This window comes from Cricetulus griseus, chromosome 7 (assembly GCF_003668045.3).
Source record: "Cricetulus griseus strain 17A/GY chromosome 7, alternate assembly CriGri-PICRH-1.0, whole genome shotgun sequence".
NCBI lineage: Eukaryota > Metazoa > Chordata > Mammalia > Rodentia > Cricetidae > Cricetulus > Cricetulus griseus.
This window is the reverse complement of record NC_048600.1, coordinates 76,062,528-76,090,511: the sequence shown is the minus strand read 5'-3', so window position 1 is coordinate 76,090,511 and position 27,984 is coordinate 76,062,528. Positions and strand designations below refer to the sequence as shown.

Below are 27,984 nucleotides of genomic sequence, written 5' to 3'. Positions count from 1 at the left end.
ACTGGCATACACATATCTTTTAACTTCCTAATCACTAGAGAGCTGTAAAATATAAGGGCACTTGGAAATCAGAATACCAAACAACTGAACAACAACAGCAACAATCTCCTCATTTTTTTTAAGTAAAGGAAATAATAGTGTCTCACAATTCTTTGGTGCTGACAGGTATATATCCTTTACCGAGTTCATCAACAAGTTAGCTCATCCAAATTTTTCTCAGTAGAATAAACAATCCTTATTTTACATTTATTGATTATTCTGTACAAAAAAAAAAAAGTTCAGGTAACGGCTGTGTGACACTCCTATGTAATCTACACAATAATCCACCCCTAAGAGTTTTTCTTTCTTCACCCTCAGATTCCAGAGTGGCTGTCAAAGTTTTGAGTAATGGCTGGTCTAATAAGCCCAATGTTCCACAAGTGTCAGGAAGGCAATGGCATTGGTCCAGATCCAAAGGGGCTAGGGTGTGAATGAAGAGCGATGGACGGAGGTTAAGATGACTGGGGTTATACATGGAGCACCGCTCCAGATTCAGAGTAAGTCATTGGACAAGTCACTTTACCTCGGATCCTCAATACTGTCCTCAAGTTAAAAGCATCAGCCTTGGTAGTACAGAAAGAAGCATAACTGCCTTCCAAGTTAAACACTTAAAAATTGCTACTATGATTGTTTTTCCTTTTCCGGGGAAAACTGCTGTTTAGAGGCATTTAGAACCGTCCTGTTTTGACACACCGACATGGGCTTTCCTAAAATACAACCGCTAACAAAACTGGGCTGTCTCAAACCCCTGCCCTGGTAAAGACAAAATAGCACCAAAATCTGCTTGTGTTATGTGCCCAGGCAGCGGGGTTCCCGCTGTGAGACCTAAGTCTAAAACAAACAGAAAACAAGTTAGCAATGCCTAAGGAGGTTCCATGTGCACAAAATGTGTCACAAGAGTGTATTCCTTCTTAAGGAGCGGTAAATGGAATAGTGTTGAAGCCATGGCAGAGTTACAAAGCTGAACAAACGGGAAGCTTTTTTTTTTTAAAGATTAAAAAAAAAAAAAAAGGCTTGGGCTATAAAAAAAAAATCACTACTACTTTGAAAAAATTTTAATAGTTCTGACTGGTCAACCTGCCCCAAAATCTTTCCAATAGGCCAGAATGCCATTTTTGCAGCTAAATTCAATCCCATTTAATTCACATCACGGTTCTGTTTTAAATACACCCGTGGTGTTCAGCATCTAAACCTGAGCGGAGTCCAGTCAGAGCAAACAGAAGATGAAAACCGGAACCCAGCTGACTCCCCATCGAGCTCGCTTCATTTCCAAGCAAATAAAAAGTTGATAAACCGATACGTTTCTGGTATCCTAGAAGAGACCCAGATTATTTGGGGTCAGAAACAAGTCACAATCAAGTCCTTAGTCTGAGCACGAGTAGCAAAATCAGCTGATGGGTCGCCACCTTCTGTGGGACTCCAGAAAGTGTGTGGTATGCAAATGGCTCACTGCAAAATGGACAAAGAACCAGAAAAGCGCTGCCAAGTCACACTTTTCGTCTCAGATGCCCTCCTGGCTTGGGGGCTGGGACTGGGGCCACAGCGAGGACCCCCGCCGGACCGCCGCCTGCAGCGCCTGCCCCGCCCCGGCAGGCAGCCCGGCGAGCACAGGTAAATTTCACAACCCCATTAGCGCATTCCAGAGCGGAGACTCACGGCCCGGGAAGTTCACCTTGCCTCGCGCCCCTGCGCGGCGGGCCGCAGTGGGGGAAGGGCGTGGCGGTGAGGGGGCGCGACCCGCACCCCACAGACCTGGCTCCGGCTCCTCCGGCTTCGCCGAGTGGTTGCCCATGTTCGGCAGACTCCGATGGCCGCGGGCTGGCAGGTCCCGGACCGAGTGGCTGCCGTGCCGCAGCGCGCGCCTGCTCGGGCTAGTGAAGCGGTGGCGGCCGCTGGTCCGCTCCAGTCAAAGAAAGAGCCGAGCGCCTTCCAGTTCCCGGCGGCCAGAGAGCCGCTCCTCGCGCCCGCGGGCGGACCCCGCCCCCTCATCTGCATAGACCACGCCCTCTGGGTTCCTCAATACCCGCCCGGTGTGACCCGCCCATCCCATCTGCATCCCGCCTGACCGAAGCGACCCGCCCTCCTCGACTCCTTGTAATCTGTCAGGCGAGCCCCGCCCCCTGGGCTGCTCCATGTCTGCCTGGCGTGCCCCGCCCCTCTCATCTGCATCCTGCGGCCTGCCCACCTCAACTCCTTGCTGTCTGTCAAGCGAGGCCCGCCCTCTCATCTGCATGCCGCTCCAAGTGTCCAAAGAGCCCCTCCCGGCCCTTTGTCGGATGACCGACTTCGGGCCTCTCTCTACCCGCCCAGGCGGAGAACTGCAGCCCAGGCGGAGAACAAGGTAGGCTGGAAAAACCCCACTGTTGAAGGCTGAAGCCAAGTGCACACAGGCAAGGTGAAGTCTCACACGTGAGAAATAAGATCTGAACAAGAAAAACCTAGGGTTGACACAGGGCAGACGTTCAATAAATATTTCTAAACCGAGAGAATGAATGAATGCAGACGGACCAAATGAATGAACGTGGGACAAACAACTCTCAGCAAACAGGGGAAGAAAAACCAAGCTGACACGACCCAATGCCAATGAGAAGCAGAAACTGTTGTCAGAAATGAATGGTTGTAGGGAAACGACCCTGTCCATCTTTGATCCTACAATTGAAACAGCCAGACCTAACTAAACCTAACCGTGACCATACTTAGGCATAATAACGAATGGAATGACTGGTCCTTTCCCCCGCCTAAATGAACACCGCTTTGTTTCTTAGCTGGTTGTTGGTATTTTTATTGTTGTCATGAGACAGAGACAGGGTTTCTGTATGCAGCCTTGGCTCTCCTGGAACTTGCTATATAAACCAGGCTGACCTCAACTCACAAGAGATCTGCTTGCCTCTGACTTCCCAGTGTTCGGATTGAAGGCCTGAGCTACTCATGCTGAAGGAACACTGCTTGGTTTTGTTGTTGTTTATTAATTCTCTGAGAAATTCGTGTATTTTGATCACATCTACCCCAACTCCTCCAGCTAACTCCTTCCAGATCTACCCCTCCCTACTCAAGTCCCCTAACTTCTGTCTTTTTTTTTTTTTAGATAATTCATCAAATCCAATTTGTACTGCCCATTTACTTCTAGATGTGGACCGTCCATTGTAGCCTTTCTTTGAAGGACACACCCCTTAAAGAAAGCTAACTCTTGCTCCCCTTGTAGCTATCACCTGTCCATAGCTTCTCAGCTGGTGAACCAGCCCCTTCCCTCTCCATGCTAGAATGTTAACAGGTTATGAGTTCATGAGTGCAGCGATCTTGTATGTCCAAAAGACACCGTTTTACTTTCGTCCTCCATGACTGACCTCCAACTCTTAGACTCTTTCCAACCCTTCTTCTGTGAGGGTCCCGGTAACATAAATAATAAATGACCCAGAGACAGATATTTGGGGTACAGGCTGAAGATCAGAGAAGCAAAGCAGCCGGATATTAGCTCTTACCTCTACCTCAGACTGAAAGGTCTATCCTGTTCTCAGCATGGCTGGAGAATAAATCTCTGAGACTGAAAACTGAATGTTCGACTCCTATCTTATATACCTCTCAAAAGATGAGATTAAAGGGATGGGATTCCAAGTGCTGATATCACCTTTGTGTGAGCTGTTTCTCTTCTAGAATGGATCAGTTTCCCTCTTCCTCTGTCTCCCAAGTCCCAAGTGTACCACCACTGCCTGGCCTCTATGGCTAGCTAGTATGGCTGCTGGAATTAAAAGTGTGTAGCACTACTGTCTACTGTCTGTCTCTCTGGCTGTGGCTACCTTTGTGTTTTGATCTCCAGTTGTTTTATTAGATCATAAACAATTTATCACCACAGGTCCCTGAGCCTTGGATTGGAGAAATACAGATGTCTTAGCTCCACTGACGCTCTCTCTGCACTCTGATGAGTTTTGAGCTTCTATGTTAACCATCATCTACACAAAAACTTCTCTGGTGAGGTCTGAGGGCTGCAGGTTACTCTATCGGTCTAGAGATACAGTTTGACCCTATGTCAATTTAGCAGAGTAATGATAATACGTTTACCCCAACCTTGGGTTCTTCCTACCCATCTTCTTAGGACACCTTTGGTCACTCTCTACATCTCAAAACTCACGTTTTCTGGGCCCTATGTTCTCCTAGGCTGCATCTTCTGGATGGCCTCACTCTCTTTGTTGGTGCTTCTCTCTCACCTCTAGACCCTGTAGAATCCTAAAGCTGTAGTGTTCTAAAGCTCTGCTATGTGACTCTCTTTCACTCTTCATTTCCCAACTTTGTAGCTTTAAATTACACCAGTGTGGGGCCAGCCTGGCCCCTCTTTGAACCACAGACTTTTGTTGAGTTCATTGCCTTCTTGATACCACCAGGTGACAAGCGCTCAGAAAGGTCTAAGAAGCAACCCTACTTTACTAGAACAAAACATTATGTCTGGATTTTCTCCCATAGATGTGTCTTTGTATCTTCTTTATCTCCATAATTAAAAGCTCCATCTCTCCACTGACTCAGGTCAACAACTTCAATTCCTCTCACATCAAGTCTATCAGCAAATCCTGTCATGAAGGCCAAATATTTTTGTAAAGCTCACATGTCTCAGGACTTACCAGACCCCTGCTATCCCAGAGTCCAAGCGACTGTTACCTCCTACCAGGGTTTCTGTAACCACTTCCTAAGCAGTGTCCTTTCTCTTTTTCCTGCCCCTGTTTGTAAGCCTAGCCAAAATGGGTAATTCTTCACCCTCCCCTGCAATGGACCCTCCTCCTCTGCCTCTTCACCACTCCTCAAATTAGCTGAGCACACTCCCACCCATGGAGCTTGCATTTACTGTTTCCTTTTCCTGGAATGCACTTCCCCCAGACACTCAAGCTGCATAGATCCTATGACTCATCGCCTAGATCTGGGCTTGAAAGTCCCCTTCAAAGGCTGCTCTCATCACACCAACACCAGACCAACAAATGCACTCCCCTACTTTGTGAAACTCCCAAGACACTCTTTGCCACTGGGTATAGTAGCACTTATCCCATGGGGGATAAGTTTCAAACCTCCAGTGAATGCGTGAAACTGCAGATAGTACCAAGACCTATTTATATTGTATTTCTTCCATTACACACACTTCTGATAAAACTTTATTTATAAATTAGGCACAGTTAGAGACTGACAGTACTTTACAACTATATGCTTTTTTTCCTCTGTCCTTATTAGGAATTTTCAACTTTTTTATTTAAGGGAAGCACTTTATGGTATCTGTTTGGCATATCCATATTACCAATGTCACTACTCCCATGCTTTCGGGCCATTACTAAAATACAGGTTACTTGCACATAGCTTTGTAATGCTGTGACAGGGGATCTGATAAGGAAGATGGCTACTAATTGACCAACAGGAAGGCAGTATATAGAGCATAGACATTCTGAACAAAAGAGTGGTTCAGACCCTGGAGCTGTATGCCATGAGACTTCATTGTGCTTGCTACTCAGAACACTGCACAGTTTAAAACTTATCAGTTGTTAGTTTCTGGAGTTTTATACTTCATATTTTCAAATGATGGTTGACTTTGAAATGATAGGTAACTGAAACTGAAATAGTCCCCATCCACAAATGGTGAGGGTACTATACACTAGTTATTGTCCTCCTTCTAAACTAAGTTTCATGAGAGAATTCATGAATGAATGAGTCAATCCATCAATCAATGAACATATAGGCTCTACTGTACATAAATCATCCCTTAAATACATAATACTTTCATTAGTGTTTACTGTTTATATAAAATAATATTACTCCTTTTTCGTGGCAATACCATGATCTAATTTCTTCAACAAAACTATTTTGTCAAAGACAAGCATCACATTTGCTTCTGTAATCTACAAATCCTAACAGAGCTTTAAGATGCATGGACTAAGGAAAATAAATTATCCAAGACAATGGTGGAGCAAAATCCACACTCAGTCATGTTCAACACCCCCTCACCATTTTTAAAGAGGTGAAGAATGGATTCAGAAAAGATGACCAACCTCCCCAAATCATTCCCTAATGAGACATAACCCGAGTGTATGAAGATTTTAAGAGTGGCATAGCTTCTGTTTACAAAGGAATCCGAAGCTTATCCGAAGAGTCTGGAAACGGATGAGTCATTTTATTAATTCTGTAAAATGTCAAGCACGCCATTACCAAACCTCTTTATAAAAGCCAGACAACAGCCCAACCTGGCCTCCTCTGATTCTCTCAACTCCCACATCTGGTCACATCCGGTCAGTTCTGTAGTTCATGTTTCCTAATGTGGGTTTGCATTTACATCTTTCTTGGCTCTACTGCCTTCTGTTCAATGCAGACCTTCATTGCCTTCAAGGATGACTGCATTAGCTTTGCAGCTCCAATTGCTCTTTGTTCCTACTTTTAAAAAATGCAAGGGCTGAAGAGGTGTCTCAGCAGATGAGAGCAGTTTATGCTCTTGGAGGGGACCTGGGCTCGATTCCCAGCACCCACATGTTCACAACCATCTTTAACACCAGTCCTAGAGGGTCCAATACCCTTTTCTGACCTCTGCTGGCACCAAAACCACACATGGTATACATACATACATGCAGGCAAACAGTCTCACATAAAATAAAATACATACGTTTAATTTTAAAAATTAAATAATAAACTAATAAATAAAAAATGCAAATCTGACTTTATGCTCTCTCTGTTCAAAAGCTCCCCGTAACTCCCCTCTATTTTAAACATAAGGTCCCCATTTCCAAGATTTGGCACACCAGGTCCTTCTTAAGTTCTAGGACTTCAATGCCACTGACAACTCTAGCTTCGTCTTTCAAAAGTGTGGCATGCTTTCTACTTTATATTCCAGCATCTTCAAACCCAGTTGTAGTTCTAAAAATATAGCCTGCTTGTCTTAAGCCTCCGTGCTTTTGACCTGACACTACCCCTCCTTAACCCAGCTGCCCAGCAGGTGCCTATTTCTCTGCTATGAACCAAACTGTGTCCCCCCATCCCCCCCCCCCGCCACCCCAAAGGAGCCTGCTAAAAGCTCAGCCTCCAGTGTGATGGTTAAATGAGGCCTTAATGGTGAGACCCTCCTCTTACTGATAACTTTAAAAGGAGAAAGACATCTCCTTCCTCTGTCATGCAGATACAGGAAGGAGAAAGACATCTCCTTCCTCTGTCATGCAGACACGGGAAGAAATAGCCTTGTTTAAGAAAAGAGTCCTCATCAGAACCGGGTCTGTGACCTCAGACTTCCAGCCTCTAGAACTATGGGACACTAATCTCTATCTATCGAGCTATATGATATTTGGTTATGATACAATTTTATTTTCTAAGTGGGCACAACTAGAACCTTTAAAATTCTTGTGCAGGCATCTCCTTGGCAGAATTTAGTATTTTCTTCCAGTGGACTTACAGACCCTGTAAATGTTATATTTCCCTCACATCCCTACCCTGTTCTAACCATCCTTCCTTGTGAGACTGGAGCCTCCCTGAGCAGCAATGATCCCACTGATTCATCTCTGCATCACCAATACCTAACACATGGTAATTCAGTTATGTCCTGGTTTGCTCCTCTGTTGATGTGCTAGAACAACTTGAGGGAGAAAGGGTTTGTTTGGCTGGCACTTCCAGGTCACAGGCCATTGCTGAGGGAAGTCAAACAAGGACTGAAGCAGAAATCACTGGGACATACTGCTTATTGGCTTGCTCCTAAGTTCACATTCTACTGCCTTTTTTATACCACCCAGGCCCACTCCCTACAGATGGTTCTGCCCACAGAAGACTAGGTTCCTTGACATCAACTAGCAATCAAGACCATGCCCGACAGACAGACTCATAGGCCAGTCTTAATGGCAGTAGTTCTTCAGTTGAGGTTCCCTTTCTTGGTGTGTCAAATTGATAACTACAGTTAGCCTCACAGGTTAGTAATTTATTTACTCACAATTTGACTAAAGCATTAATTTCTCAGACAAAGGCTGTCATGAATATTTGAATCTCTAAAGAATTATTTGAAACTAGGCATGGTGGCTTCATCTGTAATCTCAGCAGTTGGGAGACTGGAGCAAGAGGACTGTGATGCACTCAATGCTATCCTGGGCTCATAGTAAGACCCTGATGCTATTGTTGTTGTTTTACATTCTTTGTGTCCATAAAATTTCTATTAAAATGAGAAGACAAATATCAGTCTACAATTTTATTTATTGATTTTTGAGACAAGGTCTCACTATGTAACCATGACTGTCGTGGAACTCACTATACTGTAGGCCAGACTAACCTCAGACTCACAGAGATCTGCCTGACTCTGCAGGCATTAAGGGTGTGTACCACCATGCAGTATGGAGTTCCAGCTCTTTGAAAATGAACAATAGATTTGAGCAGCCATTTTTCAAGTAATATAAGTAGCCAACAGACATTTGTCAAAATGCTCAAATCTCTATCACCAAGAAAATGCAAATTAAAACTATGATATATCGTCACATCTCTGAGGATAGTTATTATTACCAAGAGGATAATGTTAAGTGTGATAAACTACAAATGTTGGTGAGGATACAGAGAAAAAAGAACTTGACATACTGTTGGTGGGGTTGTAGTTAGTATAGCCACTTTGAAAATAGTATGGAGGTTCATCAAAAGCAAAAAAACAAAAAAAACAAAAAAAAAATATTGGGTTACCACATGACCCACAACCCTATTTCCTGGTATGAAAAATTGCTGAAATTGATGTCTTGAAGAGATATCTGTACTCCACATTCATTGCAACATTATTGACACCCACCAAGGAATGAGTGTCCATCAATGGATAAAGAAAATGTGGAAAAATAACTAGTGGAATACAATGTGGCCTTTAACAAACTAAATTCTGTCATTAAAAACAATGTGTAGAACTGGCACATTATGCTAAGTGAAGCAAGTAGACACAGAGAAATGCTGCCTGATCTCACTTGTGTGTGCAATATGGAAAAGATGACCTCAAAAGAACAGAAAACAGAAAAGTGGTTACCAGAGGCTTTTCCAGACTTGAAAACTATACTATCAAGACAGAAGCATAAAAAAATAATCACCATGTTTTTTGGTTGGTTGGTTTTTGGTTTTTTCGAGACAGGGTTTCTCTGTGTAGCTTTGGAGCCTATACTGGCACTTGCTCTGGAGACCAGGCTGGCCTCGAACTCACAGAGATCCACCTGCCTCTGCCTCCCGAGTGCTGGGATTAAAGGTGTGCACCACCACTGCCCGACAATCACCATGTTTTAATATAGGTTACTTCCAAAAGGGAGTCTTTTAGATAATGTTTTAACTTTAAAAATACTTTCCAATTTTTCCCTATGTACCTCTTGTCAAAATTTATTTTATGCATATGAGTGTTTTGCCTGCACATATATATTTGTACCTTGCGCATGCCTGATGCCTGCAGAATTCAGAAGAGGACATAAGGTCTCTACAACTGGAGTTACAGATGTCTGTGAGCCACCATGTGGATGATGGGAACCAAACCTGGGTTGCTGCAAGAGCAACAAATGCTTTTAGCTGCTGAGCCAACATGATGGAGACATCACGTTTTGAATCTCTTTTTAATTTATTTTAAAAATTGGGATAAAACCAGGCAATGGTGGCACATGTCTTTAATGCCAGCACTCAGGAAACAGGGGCAGGTAGATCTCTATGAGTCTGAGGTCAGCCTTGTCTACAGAGCAAGTTCCAGGACAGCCAGGGATGTCACACAGAGAAACCCTATCTTGGAAAAAATGGGGTAAATTCACATACCATTTTACCCATGTTTAACTGTATATGATTTCAGTGGGAAGTCTTCTTACACTATTATGCAATCACCACCATTGACCATCTCCCGAACACTTTTCATCTTGAAAAACTGAAGTTCTATAGCCATTAAACACCAACCCCCTATTCCTCTTCAACAACCCCTTGCAACCACTGTTCTATTTTGTGTATATAGATTTTTCTCTTCTAGGTACCTCACAGGAGTGGATTTATATCACATCTGCCATTCTGTAACTGTTGTGTTTCAACACAACACCTTCGAGGCTCTTCCATGTTATAGAATGTGCCAGAATTTCTTTTTTTGTTTCAAAAATTGTATGTATACAGGCCTGATAAGATGGTACATATCTTTAATCCCAGCACACAGAAGGTAGAGGCAAGCAGATCTCTGTGAATTTGAGGTCAGCCTGAATTACAAAGCAAGTTCCAAGCCAGTTAGGGCTACATAATAAGAACCTGTCTCAAAAAAAAAAAAAAAAAGTATGTGTGTGTGAGTGTGTGAGTGTGTATGACAATATGTGTACAGATGCCCACAGAGGCCAGAAGAGAGTGTTGAATCCTTTGGAGCTTGAGTTACAGGCCAGGCCTTTGTAAAACGCCCAATGTGGATATTGTCAACTCAACCTGGGTCCTCTGCAAGAGGGACTGTTCTTAATTGCTAAGCCATCTCTAGCCCAAGAATGTTCTGGGTTTTAAGGATGCATAGCATACCACATAGTATTCATGTATATATCTGTTAATGGAGACTTGAATTACATCTACCTGTCACTTGTTACACCACTATAATCCATCATGACAATCTTTTTAGAGTTCCTACCTTCAGTTCTTTGGGTATATACCCAGACCTAGTAATATTAAATCATGTTATATTTTTCTCTTAAAAAAATAGTTGAGGGGCTGAAGAGATGGTTCAGTGGTTAAGAGCACTGACTGCTCTTCCAAAGGACCTAGGTTCAATTCCTAGCACCTACATGGCAGCTCACAACTGTCTGTAATTCCAGTTCCAGGAGACCTGACACCCATGGCAAAACACCAATGCACATTAAAACAAAAAGGAAATAGTTTTAAAAAGACATTATTTTATTTTCTACTTTTCAAGCTAACAAGCATAAATGCCATTTTCCTTACAAAATACAAATAGTCAGGCATGGCGACGCACACCTTTAATCCCAGCACTTGGGAGATAGAGGCAGGCAATGTCTGTGAGTTCAAGGCCAGCCTGATCTACAGAGTGAATTCCAGGACCGTCAGATGTAGAGAGACCCTGTCTCTAAAATAAAATAAAATTAAAGCAGTTTTATGTGCACTGTGCTCAAAATACTAGAAGGTAAAATAGTCCACACGTTCAAATTATTCAGTAAATAATTTTCTGTATCCATTTTGTACATTACTTTATTCAAGTTTCCCACCTTCTGGAAAAGGACAAACAGCTCAGGTCTCCTAATGAGCCTAGCCATCTTGTTGAACAAGAACCAGGTTCACACAAGAAGCTTGAGCATGAGCAGAAGGTAGCAGAGTCGAGTGACTGACTTGGACAGAGGGCTCCTTAGGTGAATGCTAGACACACACCAACTGTGGAGAGGTGGCAGCTAATGCACAGGGAGGTTCTATCCGGACTACAGCAGATCGGTGGCTGGCTGGAACAGGTGATAGAAACCTGGTGACTAGAAACAGAAAGGGAGATTTGAGGACTAACAGCTTGTTTTAAAACTTGTTTGTGATGGCAGTCACAACTTGGCCAATTTACTAAAAATCACTGAATTGCCCACCTTAGATGAATTTTATGATATGTGTGTGGGGTTTTTTTTCCTCCCCAACAGTCAAGTAAGATAAGTGCCAAAGCCTTAGTACTGTACTGTTTTCTAGCTAAAGGAAGCTGGGCCCTCATTGAATTTAATCAGCATGATTGCAGCCTGGCAGGCTGCTAAGAAGGGAAGGGGTGGGGGGTGGGGGTTTCTCTGACCCAGAAGGAGCCTGGCTCCTTAACTGGACTTTATTCAAAGCAATCAAGGATTATTAAGCAGGAAGGAGAAGCAGGCAGGGCAGGATACAGTGAGTGTGATTTTAAAGGAAAAAGCACATCCTGTCGTGAGTTATTCTGAAAGACCTTTTGAAGGAGGTGACAGGTCCCTTCCCAGTGAACCGCTTTTCCGTTCTTGTCTGCACTAGCAGGAGGGCACTTTGTTGTAGACAACCAAATCCTGAACAACAAGGCCCAGCTCTGGGCTCTTCTTTGTTCAGGGGGGTGAACAAAGGCTTGATTGTAAAAAAGTCACAATCAAAGCACCAACCGGGGAAGGAGATATGGTTGCAGTGGGATCACACGAATTTAGGCAAGGGGTTGTCAAGGTGTCTTCCCCAGTGAGAAGGCTGCTGGGCAGGGAAATGGTCTGGAGAAAGGTGTGGCTCAATAAGACAGTCTGTTATACCCTTGTTTAACATTTTTCTGATAACCAATCCACCAAAACAGCCAACGAGCCCCAAGTATTCAGACACACTCACTCTTAGCAAGGTGAATACTTTGGCTAAAGTAGGTCCCCTCTCAAAGGCACCTGTGCACTGCTGTCCCCAGCATTGGGCTGTCTGTGTCCTAAGAGTCAGGTGTGTTTGTCCCTAGATAAATGCTAATTGTATTTAAGTTGTATAACTTAATTACCACATGAACTCATAAAAATATGAATGGGGGCGGGGCAAGAATATGCCGGATTTATCAAAAAGGTGAGCCACTAAAGATGCCTGCCTGCAGTAACTCTAAACCATGAGGGGATGTCAATAAATATGTGAAAAGGTTCTACACTAACCATATGTATCTAAGCTCTTACTCGTGTTTGAAAAGAAACAGGCTCATCCAGCGGCTTGCCTCCAGCAGTGGTGACTCCCAAACTCTAGCTATGGCTCTGCCTGTAGCTGAGGGTAAAACGCTATGCCTTAAACATGTGAAAGGGTTCCACAGTAACTGTATGCATCTATATTCTTACTCATGTTTGGAAAAAAATGCCTCTAGCAGTAGTGACTGCTACACTCTAGTTATGTATGGCTTTGCCTGTAGCTGGAAGTTAAATGCTATGGCTTCTCCATAGCTAAGTCCCCAGCCTCTCAAGCCACAAAACCTAACCCAAGAACAAAAGAAAGAACCAGAAGTAAAAGACAGATGAGAAGAAAAGTTCTGCCTCGTAGAAGCAAGAAAATAGATGTTGAGCTGGACTGGTCCTGTGTTAAACCCAGGGCAGTACCATTACTGCTACCTGCTTGAATGGGTTATCCTCAGCAGAGGAGAGTCCCTAATTTTCTGCATTTGACACCTACAGCAATTGAAACACTCTGTGGGCCCATAAAGACTTCTGTACACCAGGCGGTGGTGGCGCACACCTTTAGTCCCAGCACTTGGGAGGCAGAGGCAGGGGGATCTCTGTTGAGTTCGAGACTAGCCTGGTCTATAAGAGCTAGTTCCAGGACAGCCTCCAAAACCACAGAGAAACCCTGTCTCTAAAAATAAAAAAATTAGACTTCTGTACAAGTGTTCAGCAATAGTGTAGCGATGAGAAATAAGAAGCATTTTCTAGTTGAAATAGACACAGCTGATCATGTTTCATCGACACCATCTATTACGAACCCTAAAGCATGAATAGTAACAGTAAAGTATGGCTTCCACAATGGCTCAAAGGAAACAGAAGCCCTGAAATAAAAGGAAGATTGCTCAACAAAATATAGACAGGTAAAGACTTTTTTTTTCTCCAGGCAAATTATGAGGTGTTCTGCTAATTAGTAGGGAATCTGCACAAGTTTTAAGAGACTGAAAATTCAATGGGCATAATATGTGAAAACATGTTAACAATTTTAGTGTGTATCATGACCATGTCACAAGGACAAAAATAGCAAAACAGAAGAAAGGCCTTCTAAAACTGTCCCAATGTTTTTAGTTATAAAAACAGGCAAATTCTATTGTAGCATACTAAATGGTTAAGATAATTAACTACTTAATTAATTAAAAAAATAACAAACTACTTATGAATGGCGAACTTATTAAGCAATGTATGCAGAGTGTAGCAGATATAAAATGCCCTAAAGGGAGTAGGGGTGTCTAAAATCAGTTAGTTTCACCAGACTATAATCAGTTGAACTGAAGAAACAGGAAAAATCCATAAGAAAGAATTTTGTAGAACAAAACCACTGATCTCAAATTTGTGCTTAAGGCAATATAGATGATGACAGCACTGATAATGCAAATCCATTTTTATTAGAGATATTGATAACAAATAATATACCACTGAAGAGGGCTTGGAGAGATAGTTCAGCAGTTAAGAGCACTTGCTGCTCTTTCAGAGGACCTGAATTCACTTCCTAGCACCCATATCAGGTAGCTTATAATGGCCTGTAACTCCAGCTCCAGGGCAGCTGCCACCTTCTACTAGACTACATGGATACCTACACATGCATGGCATATACACATCTTTTTAAAATGTCACTAAAGGACCAGGTATGGTGGTGCATGCCTTTAATCCCAGTACTTGTGAGGCAGAAGCAGGCAGATCTCTGAATTTGAGGCTAGCCTGGTCTGTAGAGGGAGTTCAGGACAGCCAGGGCTACACAGAGAAACTGTGTCTTGAAAAACAAAAAAACAAACAAATTAACAAAAAGTCACTGAAGAAATGACTTCTTTGGTACCCTTAAAGACACAGGTCAGACAAGATATTTACATAAAGTATAAAAATATTGTTCTCTAACCACTGTTAACATATCTGATCTAAGCTGATGGTGCCCTACTAGTAAAATTACTAGAAGACAAAGCTATCACTGCCTAAAACTCACATTTAATGAATATCATTGAATAGTATATCACGACTAAATTTCTTCAGGGCCAAGGCATTATGTCATTGCCAACTCCAGGAAGTTTTTAAAACAAAAAAGTGTTCATGCTGACTACAGCAACATCTTAACTTTTCAGAGTATAGCCAAACCAAGGTCAAATGTTGGTGAGATTTTATGATTTTTGACTTGTTATAAGTCATTTATGGTATCAAAAACAAAAATTGGGGTCGTGTGTGGTGGCACAAGTTTTTAATCCCAACACTTAAGATTAGAGTTTGAGTTGAGGCCAGCCTAATCTACCTTGTGAGTTCCAGGCCATCCAGGGCTATATATTGAGACCATTTTCTTACTCCCCATAAAAAAAGTATCAAATTGACAATGAAAACTGGCTTAAAGATTTATCTTTTTTAAAAAGATTTTATTTATCTATTATGTATACAACATTCTGCTTCCATGTATATCTGCACACCAGAAGAGGGCACCAGATCTCATAACGGATGGTTGTGAGCCACCATGTGGTTGCTGGGAATTGAACTCAGAACCTCTGGAAGAGCAGTCGGTGCTCTTAACCTCTGACCCACCTCTCCAGCCCCCAAGATTTATCTTTTAAGTGGATTTTAGCTGAACATTTGGATGAGTTAAACTCATCAATACAACATTTCAAATCATAAAACTTTCCAAATAAAATTAGATTATGACAAACTCAGATAATTTTTATGTATTTCCACATTGGCTAAACATAGTGCTATAAACAGCAGAAAATATGTATCTCTTGGTTTTTTTTTCAATTTGATACAATATGAAAACTTATTTCAAGATTTCTGGAAAAACATTTGAGACTCCAATTTTAATCAACAAAAATATATTACCTCCCAATCTTTAAATGCAGAGCTGGATCTAATATTTGACTTAGAGGATAATTTTGATCACATCTCTTTTCGAGACCTTTGCAGGTAGGTCCTTTCTTCCCAGAGACAAATACCCCTCACTTCACAATCCTTTCTGTCATCATATCACTCTTTGGCAGCACCTTCATTTGTGAAAAACTGTTTTCAAGAATGAAGCACACTAAGAGAACCAATATTCAAACCAGAATATCTAATGAGCCCCTTGAGAACACACTGAGAATTGCAACTGCTTCCATCGAACCAGATAGTGGTGCATTGCTTTTCAAATATGATGTCAAGTATCCCATTAATGTTGTTTCTCTCTTTTTTTCTCTTGTATCAAAAATCCATAAACCTGGAAATTATAGAATATGTATTACAATGTGGAAAGATGTTAAGCAACTTCTGTCAGCAAGTATAGTCTAAGAACATGCCTGACCCTAGCTAAAGATCAGGAAACGAACGCACAAGTAAATATCTGATGACAAACAATGTTTAAAATCTGTTTATCATCCTTTCTCTATCTTCCTCCCTCTATCCCTCTTTCTTTCTTGATTTAACAAAAAATTTCAATTGATTGATCCCAGATGGGCCCCAATCACAGATGGTGAAAGAACAATAAACTGTTCAGCACTGGTGGCAACTGAGATGAGGAAGCTGCTATGCTTGAGGGAGGTGCTGAGCAGGGAGGCCCAGGGAAACCCAAAGGAAACAAAGACAGCCACATGAAACCGCTGAAGACAATTGCATGTGGAAGGAAACACATTGCTGAAGATAACTCCAGAACTAATCTAGGCGACTGAAATGTCACTTCAAGTTGGAAAACTCCAGATGCCAAGTGAAGTCATTAAGGGACTCTGCAATGAGGATGTTGAATTTAGTTTGAACATGTTGAAAAGACATGTAACCCACAAGAACAGGGACTTCCACTGTCTATTCATTGCTACATCCCTAATGCTCAGAGAGAAGCTTTGAACACAGTGGGTAGACATTGACTACTTACGTGAACAAATGTGGATGTCAAACATCCATGAGTTATTTAGGACTAAGAGGAGCAAGTTGAGGCATAGGCTTCCACTCATCAGGAATGGAGTTTGCCTATCATGTAACCCTGGGGCTGGGCCTAGGAGTGCCTTCCACAGGAGAGGATACAAGACAAAATACCTACAGAAAGTTCTTCAACCTTAAAAGAAATGGAAATGAATTGTTTTTACCCTACCACCCTACAACGCCTTCACCTTTTTAGCAACAACATGTACTTTTTCCAGTATGCCTACCTCTGAGTTTCCAAAGCTACTAGAAAATTTGTCCATACATTCATTCCAAATCTAGTCCTAATTTTCTTTTTTTAAAAGATTTTATTTATCTATTATGTATACAACATTCTGCTTCCATGTATATCTGCACACCAGAAGAGGGCACCAGATCTCATAACGGATGGTTGTGAGCCACCATGTGGTTGCTGGGAATTGAACTCAGGACCTCTGGAAGAGCAGCCAGTGCTCTTAACCTCTGAGCCATCTCTCCAGCCCACTAGACCTAATTTTCATACTGAGAACCAAAAAAATTTTTTTTTCATTTAGAAGGAACTGGCGGATAAAGTACAAATAATAATAATCCCAAGGGAATAAAACATCTCTAGAAGATAAGCCTTCATGGGTGTAACCAGCACCTTCATTCATAGTTGCTAAAAACTCAAGTCACCAAGTGAATGATAAACTGTAATACATCCAGACAATGGGATATTATTCAGCCCTAGAAAGAAAGAAGCTACCAAGCATGAGAATACATAGATAAATTGGCTTTTGTAATTTATTTTTATATGTGTGGGTGTTTTGTTTGCATGCATGTCTGTGTATCACATGTCTGGGAAGGTCAGAAGAGGGCATCAGAGCCCCTGGAACTGGAGTTGCAGAGGTTGTGAACTGTCATATAGGTACTGGGAATTGAACCTAAGGCTTCTGAAAGAGCAGCCAGTGCTTTTAACCACTGAGAAATCTCTCCGGCCTTGACATGGAGAAATCTTTTTTTTTTTTTTCTTTTGAGATGGGTTCTCTACATAGCCCTGGCTGTCCTGGAACTCACAGAGATTCATGCCTGCCTCTGCTTTCTGAGTGCTGGGATTAAAGTTGTGCACCACCAATCCTGGTAACACAGAGAAAAATGTGCATTGCTAAGTGAAAGGAGACAATCTGAACAAGGCTGCCTGCTATGTAGATCTAGCTGTTCAACATTCTTAGAAAGATAAAACTATGGAAACAGAAAGTAAACTAATGGCTGCCACCAGTTGGTTGGACAGGACAAACAGGCAGACCACAGAGGATTTTTAGGACAGAGTAACTACCCTGTATGATACTGTAATGACAGGCACACCATTTGACATTTGATCCCCAGCCTAAGTTATGGGCTTTGGGTGATAAATGTGTCGATATAGGTTTGCTGTAACTAGAGCTCCACTGTGTAGAGGTGTTGATAATGGGGGAGGATGTATGAGAGACACATGAGGAGTCTCAGTACCCTCCTCTCCACCTTGGTATGAACCTAGGCATGCTCTAAAATAATAATGACTTAAATGAAGGAAAACAAAGCCTGAGGCTTTCTGGGAGAGATGTTCTAGAGTCTAAGATGGGGAGTTTTGAAGTTTGGTTTTTGTTTTCTGCTGTTAACTCCTAAGCAAGGATTCTTTTAATGTAGATGATTGAGGAGGGAACCACAGTTTATGAAAGTATCTACATTTTGGGTTCTGGTCACTATTCCTGGTATAGTCGTCCCTTAACAACTGAGGGCTGGGTTCCGAGACCCTGCACATAACAAAAGCTTTGTGTGTCCCCTCCCTGTATAAGTTGGCAGAGACAGGCAAGACGACTCAGTGAATAAAGTGCCTGTGATGCCAGCATGAAGACTTGAGTTTAGATCCCCAGAACCCAGATGTAAACCCAAGGGTGGTGGCATTTGCCTATAATCCCAGCACTGGGACAGGAGCATGGAACAGACAGATCTCTGAAATGCACTAAATAACTGAATCATACACACACACAACACACACACACACACACACACACACACACACACACACACACACACACACAATCCACCCCACACACATGCCTGCAAATGTAAACAAAAGAGGGCATAGTCTTCGCATATAACCCATATAGTCACTGAACTGTAGGTTAGAAAATCACAAACAGAATAGATCTACATAGGTTCAGTGTAGACAAATTGCTTTTTCCAAGTATTTTCTCATTTGAAGTTGGTTAGATCTGCAGATGCAGAATCCATGGATGCAGACACTAACTGAATACATTTTGTCATAACTTCTAGTGACCGTGTGGTTATCTCCACTTCACAAAAGAGCAAAGACTCTCAGGGAAGCTAAAAGGCTTCTGCAGAGGCACACGTGATTAGAAAAATTCTCAGACTTATTGGACTCTGACCACAACTGAGTAATTGATTCTGACCACAAAAGGAACGGGGAAGATGCCCAAGAACCCAGAGTAACTGTACAAGTGGTTCTTGGTGTGTTCAAGTGAACATAAACACTTGTATTAAAATCTGAAAACAGGCTAGGAAGGTGGCTCAGTGGGTAAGCATGATTGCTACATAAGCATGAGTTCAAATCCCAACACAAACAGAAAGAAAAGTTGGGCAAAGCCATGCATACTTACAACATTGGGTGGTAGAGGCAAGCAACTTCTGGGGCTCACTGGCCAGCCAGTGTAGCCCAAAGTGCAATCGTAGTGTTCAATCAGAGATTCTGTTTTTAGGGACACCTAATGTTCCCCTCTGGCCTCTGCAAGCATGCTTCACACATGCTTGTGCCTTGTGCACACATGTTCACATACATGTGCACACCGTGCATGCACACACACATTCATACACACATACACACACACACACACACACACACACACACACACACACACACACAAATAGCATAGAGCCAAAGAGATCATCAGTGGGCATAATGCTTGTTATGTGAGCACAAGGACCCAAGTTATAGTCCCAAGAACCCATGTACAGCTAAGTACAGTGGCGGGTGTCTGTGATCCCAGTACCATGGGAAGCAGAGATGTAAGAACCCCTAAAATCTGGTTTGTTTTTTGTGACAGAGTTTCTCTGTGCAGCTCTGGGTATCATCTGCCTTGAACTCAGAGATCTGCCTGCCTCTGCCTCTTGAGCACTAGAATTAAAGGTGTATATCACTGTGCCCCTGGCCTTAATTTGTGTGTGTGTGTGTGTGTGTGTGTGTGTGTGTGTGTGTGTGTGTGTGTGCGCGGTGTGCGGTGTGTGTGTGTGTGTGTGTGTGTGTGTGTGTGTGTTTCCCAGAATCATGCAGGCAACTAGTCTGATGCATGCAGCAGCAAACAAAAAGGTGGAATACTAGCACTGACATTCGAGATTGTCCTCTGAGATCCACATGTGCACTGTGGCATGTGTTTACTCACACATGCAACACACACACACACACACACACACACACACACACACACACACACACACATACAACACACACACACACACACACAAAGATTTTAAAAAGTGAAAATAAGTCAAATAACTGTGAATGAAAAGGGGGTTAGCAGAAATGTAAGGAATGGCTTGGGAGGTTAACTTGGACAGGAGCTAGGGTGGTTTACAATGGTGATGGAAAGGCAGGTGTGGTGACATACAACTGTCACTACTACTCAGGATTGAGAACTTAAGACCAGCCTGGTCTACACAGTGAAACACCAATGTCAGGGGAAGGAATGAAAGAAACATGCTGGGGAAAGCTACCCAGTGTTCTCTCAGGTGTGTGCCCCCAAATGGCCTTTGCCCTAGTCAAGCTTTAGTTGGGGGAAAAAAATGTTCAAGGACGCCATTGAATTAGTTGAAGTTTCTAGACCCAGGGAACCTGTATCCCCAAGTCCCAACCAAGGTGACCTGTGGATGTGTAAGAACTGCTCTCATGCCACCGGGAACTATGGGACAAGTGCCAGAAGTGGAAACCCCAGGCAAGTCTTGAGCTGAGTTCAAATCTCAAGTGATCCTCATGCCTCAGCCTCCTTAGTACTGATCCCGACAGCTCCTGGGCCCTTTTTACTGGCTTTCATCTAGAAACCTACAGGCATGGCTATCCCAGTAGTGGTGGTGGATAATATGCTCAAAGTCCTACTGCCAGGATGAACTGAAGGGACAGGCAAAGCTGTGCCTCCCTCAAACTTCACAAATGAGTAATCTTACAATCTCCACGTTGCTGCACTGGCTGTGTGCAAGTCTTTTCTGGACAGCAATCCCAAATAGGGTCCTACCTGATACCCTGAACATGGGGCTATTCAATGCATTGATTTAATTAAATATAGATCTCTTAGCTTAATATTCCAAAATTACTTCCCACCACATGAAACTGTCTTTCCTGCTTTGTCGTTTGGGGTTGAGCAAGCGAGGATAAAAAGCCCATCCGAACAGCATTATGGAAACCTCAGCTTGACTCCACTAAAGAGAGGTGAACAAGCAACACCACACACTTCTATTCTGACCATCTGTGTTGTAATTTGCTTGAGAAAAATACTTCCTGGAATTGTAAATTAATTTTTGAAGTAGAAATTAATAAGCAAACAAAGACAATTCAATATCAAACCCAGTCATCCAAACAAGCACTCAGAAGGGGGAGTGTAGCACTGAGGATCCACTGTGTGCCAGCAGCCAGGAAAAGCAGCGTCTTGATCTGATCATGTTTTCCATTGAGGGCCTTGAACATTTCAGAAGGTCACAGCCAAGTTCAAGGGCTGGAACTTTATAATATTCCATGAATTCAGTGGAAAGACTTCCAGTTCCCCTTCCCCCAGTGTGACAATTCTGAACCAGACCCAGAGAAGCAGAACTTTTCATCTGGAATATGAAGTCAGTTTTTGGTAGGACTCTACAGTTCTCTCTGTTTTCCCCTCTTCCATAATGCAGCCTGGAGAACTGGCACATACAATGTTCAGAACACAAGCCAGCTCAAAGCAAGGAGCTACATTCAGGATCACTGTCCTAGGGAACTAATAAATCAACACACATTTACAAAGAGAAGCAGATCCTGCTCATGGACATTTGTCCCGATGTCCTACAAGAACAGTTGCAGTAGAAAATATCCTATATCTTTAGTGCTGTAGTCACACAGAACCTCCTGAGTTCTCACAGTGGTACTTGGCATACTAATTTGCAATATACCATTTACAAGCATTCCAATTAATAGACACTAGTTAATACAACCATCTATTATTGTTAATATCTCCATCGCTGACATTTATTACTTCATTTTTCTTCCAATCTCCTGGTTCTTCCTATTCAAGCCCAGCTCCCAGTCCTTACTGCACTATGGTTCCAGCATGCCCCCAGCCTTCCTGTGTTGTACAGAAAGGCCTTATGTATCAATACTCCAGCACACCTTGCTGGAGTACTTATTTAATACTTTATTGTACAACCCCTTCAGTGCATGCCATCATATGCATGCTGATATTATTACTCCAACACACAAGGACAATAATGTCCTTGGCCTCACTGTGTCACTATTCTAGAATACCTATTAGCCTTTCAACACTTATTACATATCCATTCTTACTATGTTACCCCAGAATGTCCCCCAGACTTACTGTATTATTACTCCAGTGCATTCCCAGGCTTACTATGGAGTGGCCCATAAATCCAGTTCGAGAGTAGTTGGCTATCCCCATAACAGTGATGCCACTATTGCAAAAGTGGGTATATTTTGCCTAGGAGGTTGGTATGGAAATTCATAGGATTCACAACTGGGTAAGACAATTGATGTCTTTTCTCCCCCAGCAGCCTATATAGTATCTTCCAGCACTATGAAAGCTAGTCAGAAGGAAGGAAGTTTGTAACTCATTCCCACCTTGTTTTCTCTAAATCTTGTAACTGAGAAATGTGGTGTCTGATCTAGCAATGGGGTCTTATCATTCAGTTCTGGTGGGAAGCCAAAAAGAATGGAAAGAAGGCTGTATTGTTTTGGAGTCTTCTGGAGCCTTCTTCACCAACAACTCAATTGGATAAGTTTCCATACAGCGGTTTCATAGAGTCTTCAATATGGTAAACTCTGCTTCCCTTCTCCTCTTGCATCCTCTCACTTCCCTCCTCCTTAGCCTTTTCATCCCCGACATTATGTCTCTATTTTCATTTTACATATGTTCTATTATCCTCCATCCCTTAAGCACCTCCATGACATCTTTATAGTTCACTGGCTTCTGTAGGCACTCCACGTTAAACACACACAAGGTTAACATTTTTAAGCTAGAATTCATATATGAGAGAAAACTCGAAGCATTTGTCTTTCTGGCCTGGGTGATGACATTCAATAAAATTTTCCCCAATTTCATCCATTTAGCTTCTAATCTCCTTTTTGTTTATGTTTCTTTGTTTGAGATAGGATCTCTTTATGTAGCCCTGGATATCCTAACTCTCCTGGAATTCACTATATAGACCAGGCTGGTCTCGAACGGACTAAGATCTGATTGCCCCTGCCTCCTGAATGCTGAGGTTAAAGGCATGAAACATACCTGGCTCCAATCCCATATTTTTAATTTTTTATAAAGCTAAATAAAATTGTGTTATATATGCCACATTTTCATTTTCCAGCCATTAGTTGATAGACATTACATTTCCTAATTTCTGTGAAGAGAGCAGCAATGCCCATGGGTGTGCAAGTATCTTTATGGTACGATACATAGAGGATGTTGAGTCAATAACCAGGACTGGTATAGCTCAGCCAGACCACTGTTCTAATTCTAGGTTTTGGTAGGGTTTGTTGCTGTTGTTTTGAAATCTCCAGACTACTTCCCAACGCAGCTTCCCTAGTTTACACTCCCACCAACAGTGTGGTCCCCTTACCATATCTGCACCAGCATTTGTGGTCATTTGTAGTCTTGATGGTGGCCATTCTGATTAGAGTGAGAGGGAATTTTAAAGCAGTTTTAGTTTGTATCCCTCATGGTCTCTTACCAAATGCTCACAGCTCAGGGAAGAGGCCCCCACCCCCAGCTGAAGCTCAGTCTCCCCAGAGAGAATGGCATACATGCTTCTCCTTCGTCCTTCAAAATGTCAGGGATTCCAGCTAGGACAAATGCTCTGGCATCAAAGGAGGCATGGCATCCAGCTTTTTGACAATGCAAACAAATAAGAGACACACATAATTGGTTGAAATACATATCATAAGAGGAACATTTCTAGCTGGACTAGGCATGTGGCTCAGTAGGATCTGTACCTAGCATGTATGAGATCTTGGTTTTAATCTTCAACACTGGAGGGGAAAAGGCAAGGAGTGAGGGAAGGAAGTCTGTCTTTATTCTGGTAGGGCTTGGAAGCTACAGCATGGACAGCTGGGTGAAAGATTTGAGAGAATAGTAACATTAAACACATGCAAATAAACTGAGGATACTAAGAGCTGTGTTTATCACTCCCAGAAATGACAGGGGCAAAGCTAGAAGAATATGACATGTGGTATTAAAATTAAACACGTGGTTCCATAACAAACACTGTATTGATAATAATTTCATATGCTCGATGTATAAATAAAATTTTACATATTTGTAATATAAAAGATAGCATGATATATTGCATGTGATATATAAATATGAGTGTATATAACACATACATACATATTTACAAGGTGCATGAATATAGCTGCACAACAAAACATGTAACCACCATGTAGACCCCAGCTAACTATCTCACATCTTGTTTCTTTGTCCTGGAGATAAGAGGAATCTGTGCCAGGACACTACAAAGGTCTGCAGGTTGTACTGCTGCCCACACTGAGAAAGGAATCTGATATGCAGTGCCAGGAAAGAGCCTCCTGAGATAACACTGATTCAATATGTTGAACGGGTTTTAGATTAGATAAAGCAGATTCTTCCACTCAGCCAGGGGCGCCATGTGTGCTGTCCAGTATCTATTTTCTTCTAGTCCTAGCAGGTGATTCTTGAATGTCTCAAACTCTCTACACTCTCTGCAACAGATGGTGGGGGCAGAGGAGCATTTATAAACTAAACAACTCTTATATTCTTAAGTTTGTATATAGCTGGGGATGCTGGAGAGATGGCTCAGCAGTTAACAACACTTGCTGCTCTTGCAGAGGACCCAACACTCACATCACAACCATCTGTTACTCCAATTTCAAGGGATCCAACCCCCTCTTCTGGCCTCTGAAGGCACCAGGCATGTGAGTGGTGTGGAGAAAAAACATTCCCCACACATAAAAATAATTAAAATAATTTTTAAAAGTTTGTACATATTTAAATTTAGACATTGAATCAAGTATTGTAATTTTGTGGGGAATTTTTTTTTATAAAGACAAAGCCTAAATCCTGACAAGGTGCTACACACTAAGGCAAGTTCTCTAGCTGTAATTCCCAAAAGAGAGATTCTACTATGGGAAATAGTTCAAAAGGAGAAACCATCAAAGTTATAACCATATCTATATTCAGGCTCTGTGCTAAGTACTTATGTTTGCCATTTAATTAAATTCTCGAAGTTACATTAGATAAGTGAGATGCTTCATTATGCAGCTAAGGAAACAGTATAGGGCAAAAATCAATGAAGTCACAGACAAAAAGCAATAGAGAAAAATTAATAGAGAAAATGTTGGTCATTAAATAGTCAATAAAATAGGCAAGCCTCTATTAAAACTAAGAAAGAAGTCGGGATGATGGCTCACTTCTATAATGCCAGAGTTTGGAAAACCGAGGCAGGTGGACTGCTGTGAGTTGGAGGGAAGTCTGGGCTACATAGAAAGTGATGAGCCAACCTGTGTAGAGTGAAACCCTGTCTAAAAACAACCACAACAAAAGGACTGACAACAAAAAAGAAACAAAAAGAAAGAGAAAAATATAAATTATCAAAATCAAGGGTTAAAGAGAAGACACTGCAGAGACCCTGTAGACTAAAAGCGTGAAGGGACAGTATGAATGGCACACTCCACACGGAAAACAGAACAAAGGACAGACAGCTGACTGTTCCATAAGATTGCCTCATTCAGCTCGCCATGGACAATCAGAACATTCCTACAAGCACTAAGGAAGTTGACATTTGTAGTTTTAAAAATAATTTTCCACCTAACTGGGGATACAGCTCAGTAGGCAGAGTGCTTGCTTCAAATGCACAAAACCCTTGTTCAGTCCCTAGAACCACATAGACTCAGCTGGTGATGTGTGCCTGTAATCCCACCTTTGGGAGGTGGAGGCAGGAAGATTAGAAGTTAAAAAGTCATCCTCAGCTACGTAACGAGTTTGAAGACTCTTTGGGCTACATAACACCCTGTCTCAAAATAAATTTAAAAAATCCTTAGTTTAAAAAAAGTGAGGGCTGGAGAGATAACTCAGAGGTTAAGAGCATTAGCTGCTCTTCCAGAGATCCTGAGTTCAATTTCCAGCATCCACATGGTGGCTCACAACCATCTATAATGAGATACAGTGTTCTCTTCTGGCATGCAAGCAGAACACTGTATACATAATAAATAACTCTTAAAAAAACAAAAATGAAAATGAAAAACAACTCCAAGCACAGAAAGTTTTAACAAAGAATTCACCAAATAGTTAGTGAGGAATTAACACCAACTCTAACAACTTCTTCATGAAATAGAAGGTCTTATTTTCTGAAGTAAAATAATCTGATACAAAAAACATACAGAAAACGAGAGTATAACTGCAAGAACCATGGAAAAAGGAATCCCTTTTGTTGTTGTTGAACCAGGGTCTCACTATGTAGCCCTGGCTGGTCTGGGACTGTGTATATAGATCATACTGGCCTCAAACTTGCAGTGATCCTCCTGCCTCTGTCTACCAGGTGCTAGGGATTACAGTGGTACATCACTGTATCTGGTTTACTTTATTTGAGACAGTGTCTTGATACATATATGTCCCTATCTCTCAGGACAGCCTGGAATTCATGTACCCCAATGTTATACACACAGTCCCCTTGGCCCCAGTGCTGAGATTACAGGCATGGTGAAAATAAAAATTCTTAAAACACTATTAGCATGGGTCTGATGGCTTATCAGGTAAGAGCACTGGCTGCTCTTCCAGATGATCAGGGTTCGATTCCCAGCACCCCATGGCTGCTCTCAACTGCCTATAACTCTTGTTACGGGGATCCATCACATCTTCTGGCCTCTGCAGTCAGGGCACATGGTACACACATGTATATGCAAGCAAACATTCATGCATGTAAAATAATTTAAACACAAACACTATTAACAAATAAAATTTGGCAATATGAAAAAGTTATATAATGTAACAGATATGCAAGGCAAGTTCAAGACCAGAAAAACAATTCAGTGTAATCCTTTATATAAACAGGCAAAAAAACATTTTTAACAAGAGAAAAGGAAAGAAAAATATAAGATCACATCTATTAGGGTAGACAAAATAGATCACAAAATTTAAAACCCTCTCATGCTTTTTAAAAAATTCAATAGAGAATCTTTGTGAGTTCTAAGCCAGCCTTGTCTACATAGTGAATTCCAAGCCAGCTAAAGCCCCATAATAAGAACCTATCTCAAAAACAAAAATCAAACCAAAACAAAAATGGAATAGAAGAGGCCACGTGGCACAGACCTGTAATTCCCCATCAGGGAGTTAAAACAGGATAATCACAAGTTCAAAGCCAGTCTAGGCTATGCAGTGAATTTCAAGCTACCTTGGGCTACATTTCAAGACCTCATCTCAAAAGAAAAAAAAATAGAATAGAGAAAAATTCTTCAGGAAAAAAATCTAATGAAAACTGGATTAGAGAGGAAAGTACTGAACTGGATAAAGAATGCCTAAAACCTCCTGCCCAAATACTAAAGATGAAATGCTTTCAGCCTGGGGTCGGAATGAGGCAAAGGGAGCCATCTCATCTAGCCAGTGCAATAAAGCAAGAGAAGACTACATAAGGCAAATAGATCAGAAAGGATAAAATTTTTAAAAAGTCCCTATTTGTTGATGATTCCTTATATAAAAATTACAAGGGATCGAAAACCTAGATCCCTAGATAAAAACCCAGAACTAACAAATTTACCAAAGTTAAAGATACAGGTATAGAAAAGCAACTGCATTTCATTGCACTAGCAATGACACACTAGTACCCAAAACACAGAATCAACTACAGGTCTGTGAAAATTTTAAATGAAATGCTTATATCATTTAGGTGTAAATCTTTTTTCCCCTTTATTTCCCCTCCCTTCTTCCCTCAGGTATACATCTAACCAAGTCCAGGTTTAAAACGTGTGTGTGTGTGTGTGTGTGTGTGTGTGTGTGTGTGTGTGTACACATGTGCCATAGCACGTCTACAGGAACAGAGGAAACTTGAGGAGTCGGTTCTTTCCTTCCTCCATGTGGGCTCCAGGGATTGAGCTCAGGTCATTGGGCTTCTAGTAAATACCTTTACCCACCGAGCCATTTTGTCAGCCTAAGTACAAGATTTGAACACTGAAAATTACAAAATGTTAATGAAAGAAATGGAC

At 41.8% G+C, this 27,984-nt stretch overlaps 1 protein-coding gene across 4 annotated transcripts in view; it reads right to left on the bottom strand.

The window, feature by feature from the left end:
• Positions 1 to 27,984, bottom strand: part of Specc1 (sperm antigen with calponin homology and coiled-coil domains 1) — a 268,476-nt gene that overhangs the window by 154,696 nt on the left and 85,796 nt on the right. Inside the window, exon 1 of one of the 4 annotated variants that reach the window (XM_035447836.1) lies at positions 1,792 to 1,996. The exons of the other annotated variants lie outside the window; for them this stretch is intronic. Within the exon in view, the coding sequence (XP_035303727.1) occupies positions 1,792 to 1,831 (40 nt within the window). The 5' untranslated portion in view covers positions 1,832 to 1,996. Of the gene's footprint in view, positions 1 to 1,791; positions 1,997 to 27,984 lie in introns of those variants that run through there. 4 annotated transcript variants of the gene reach the window in all.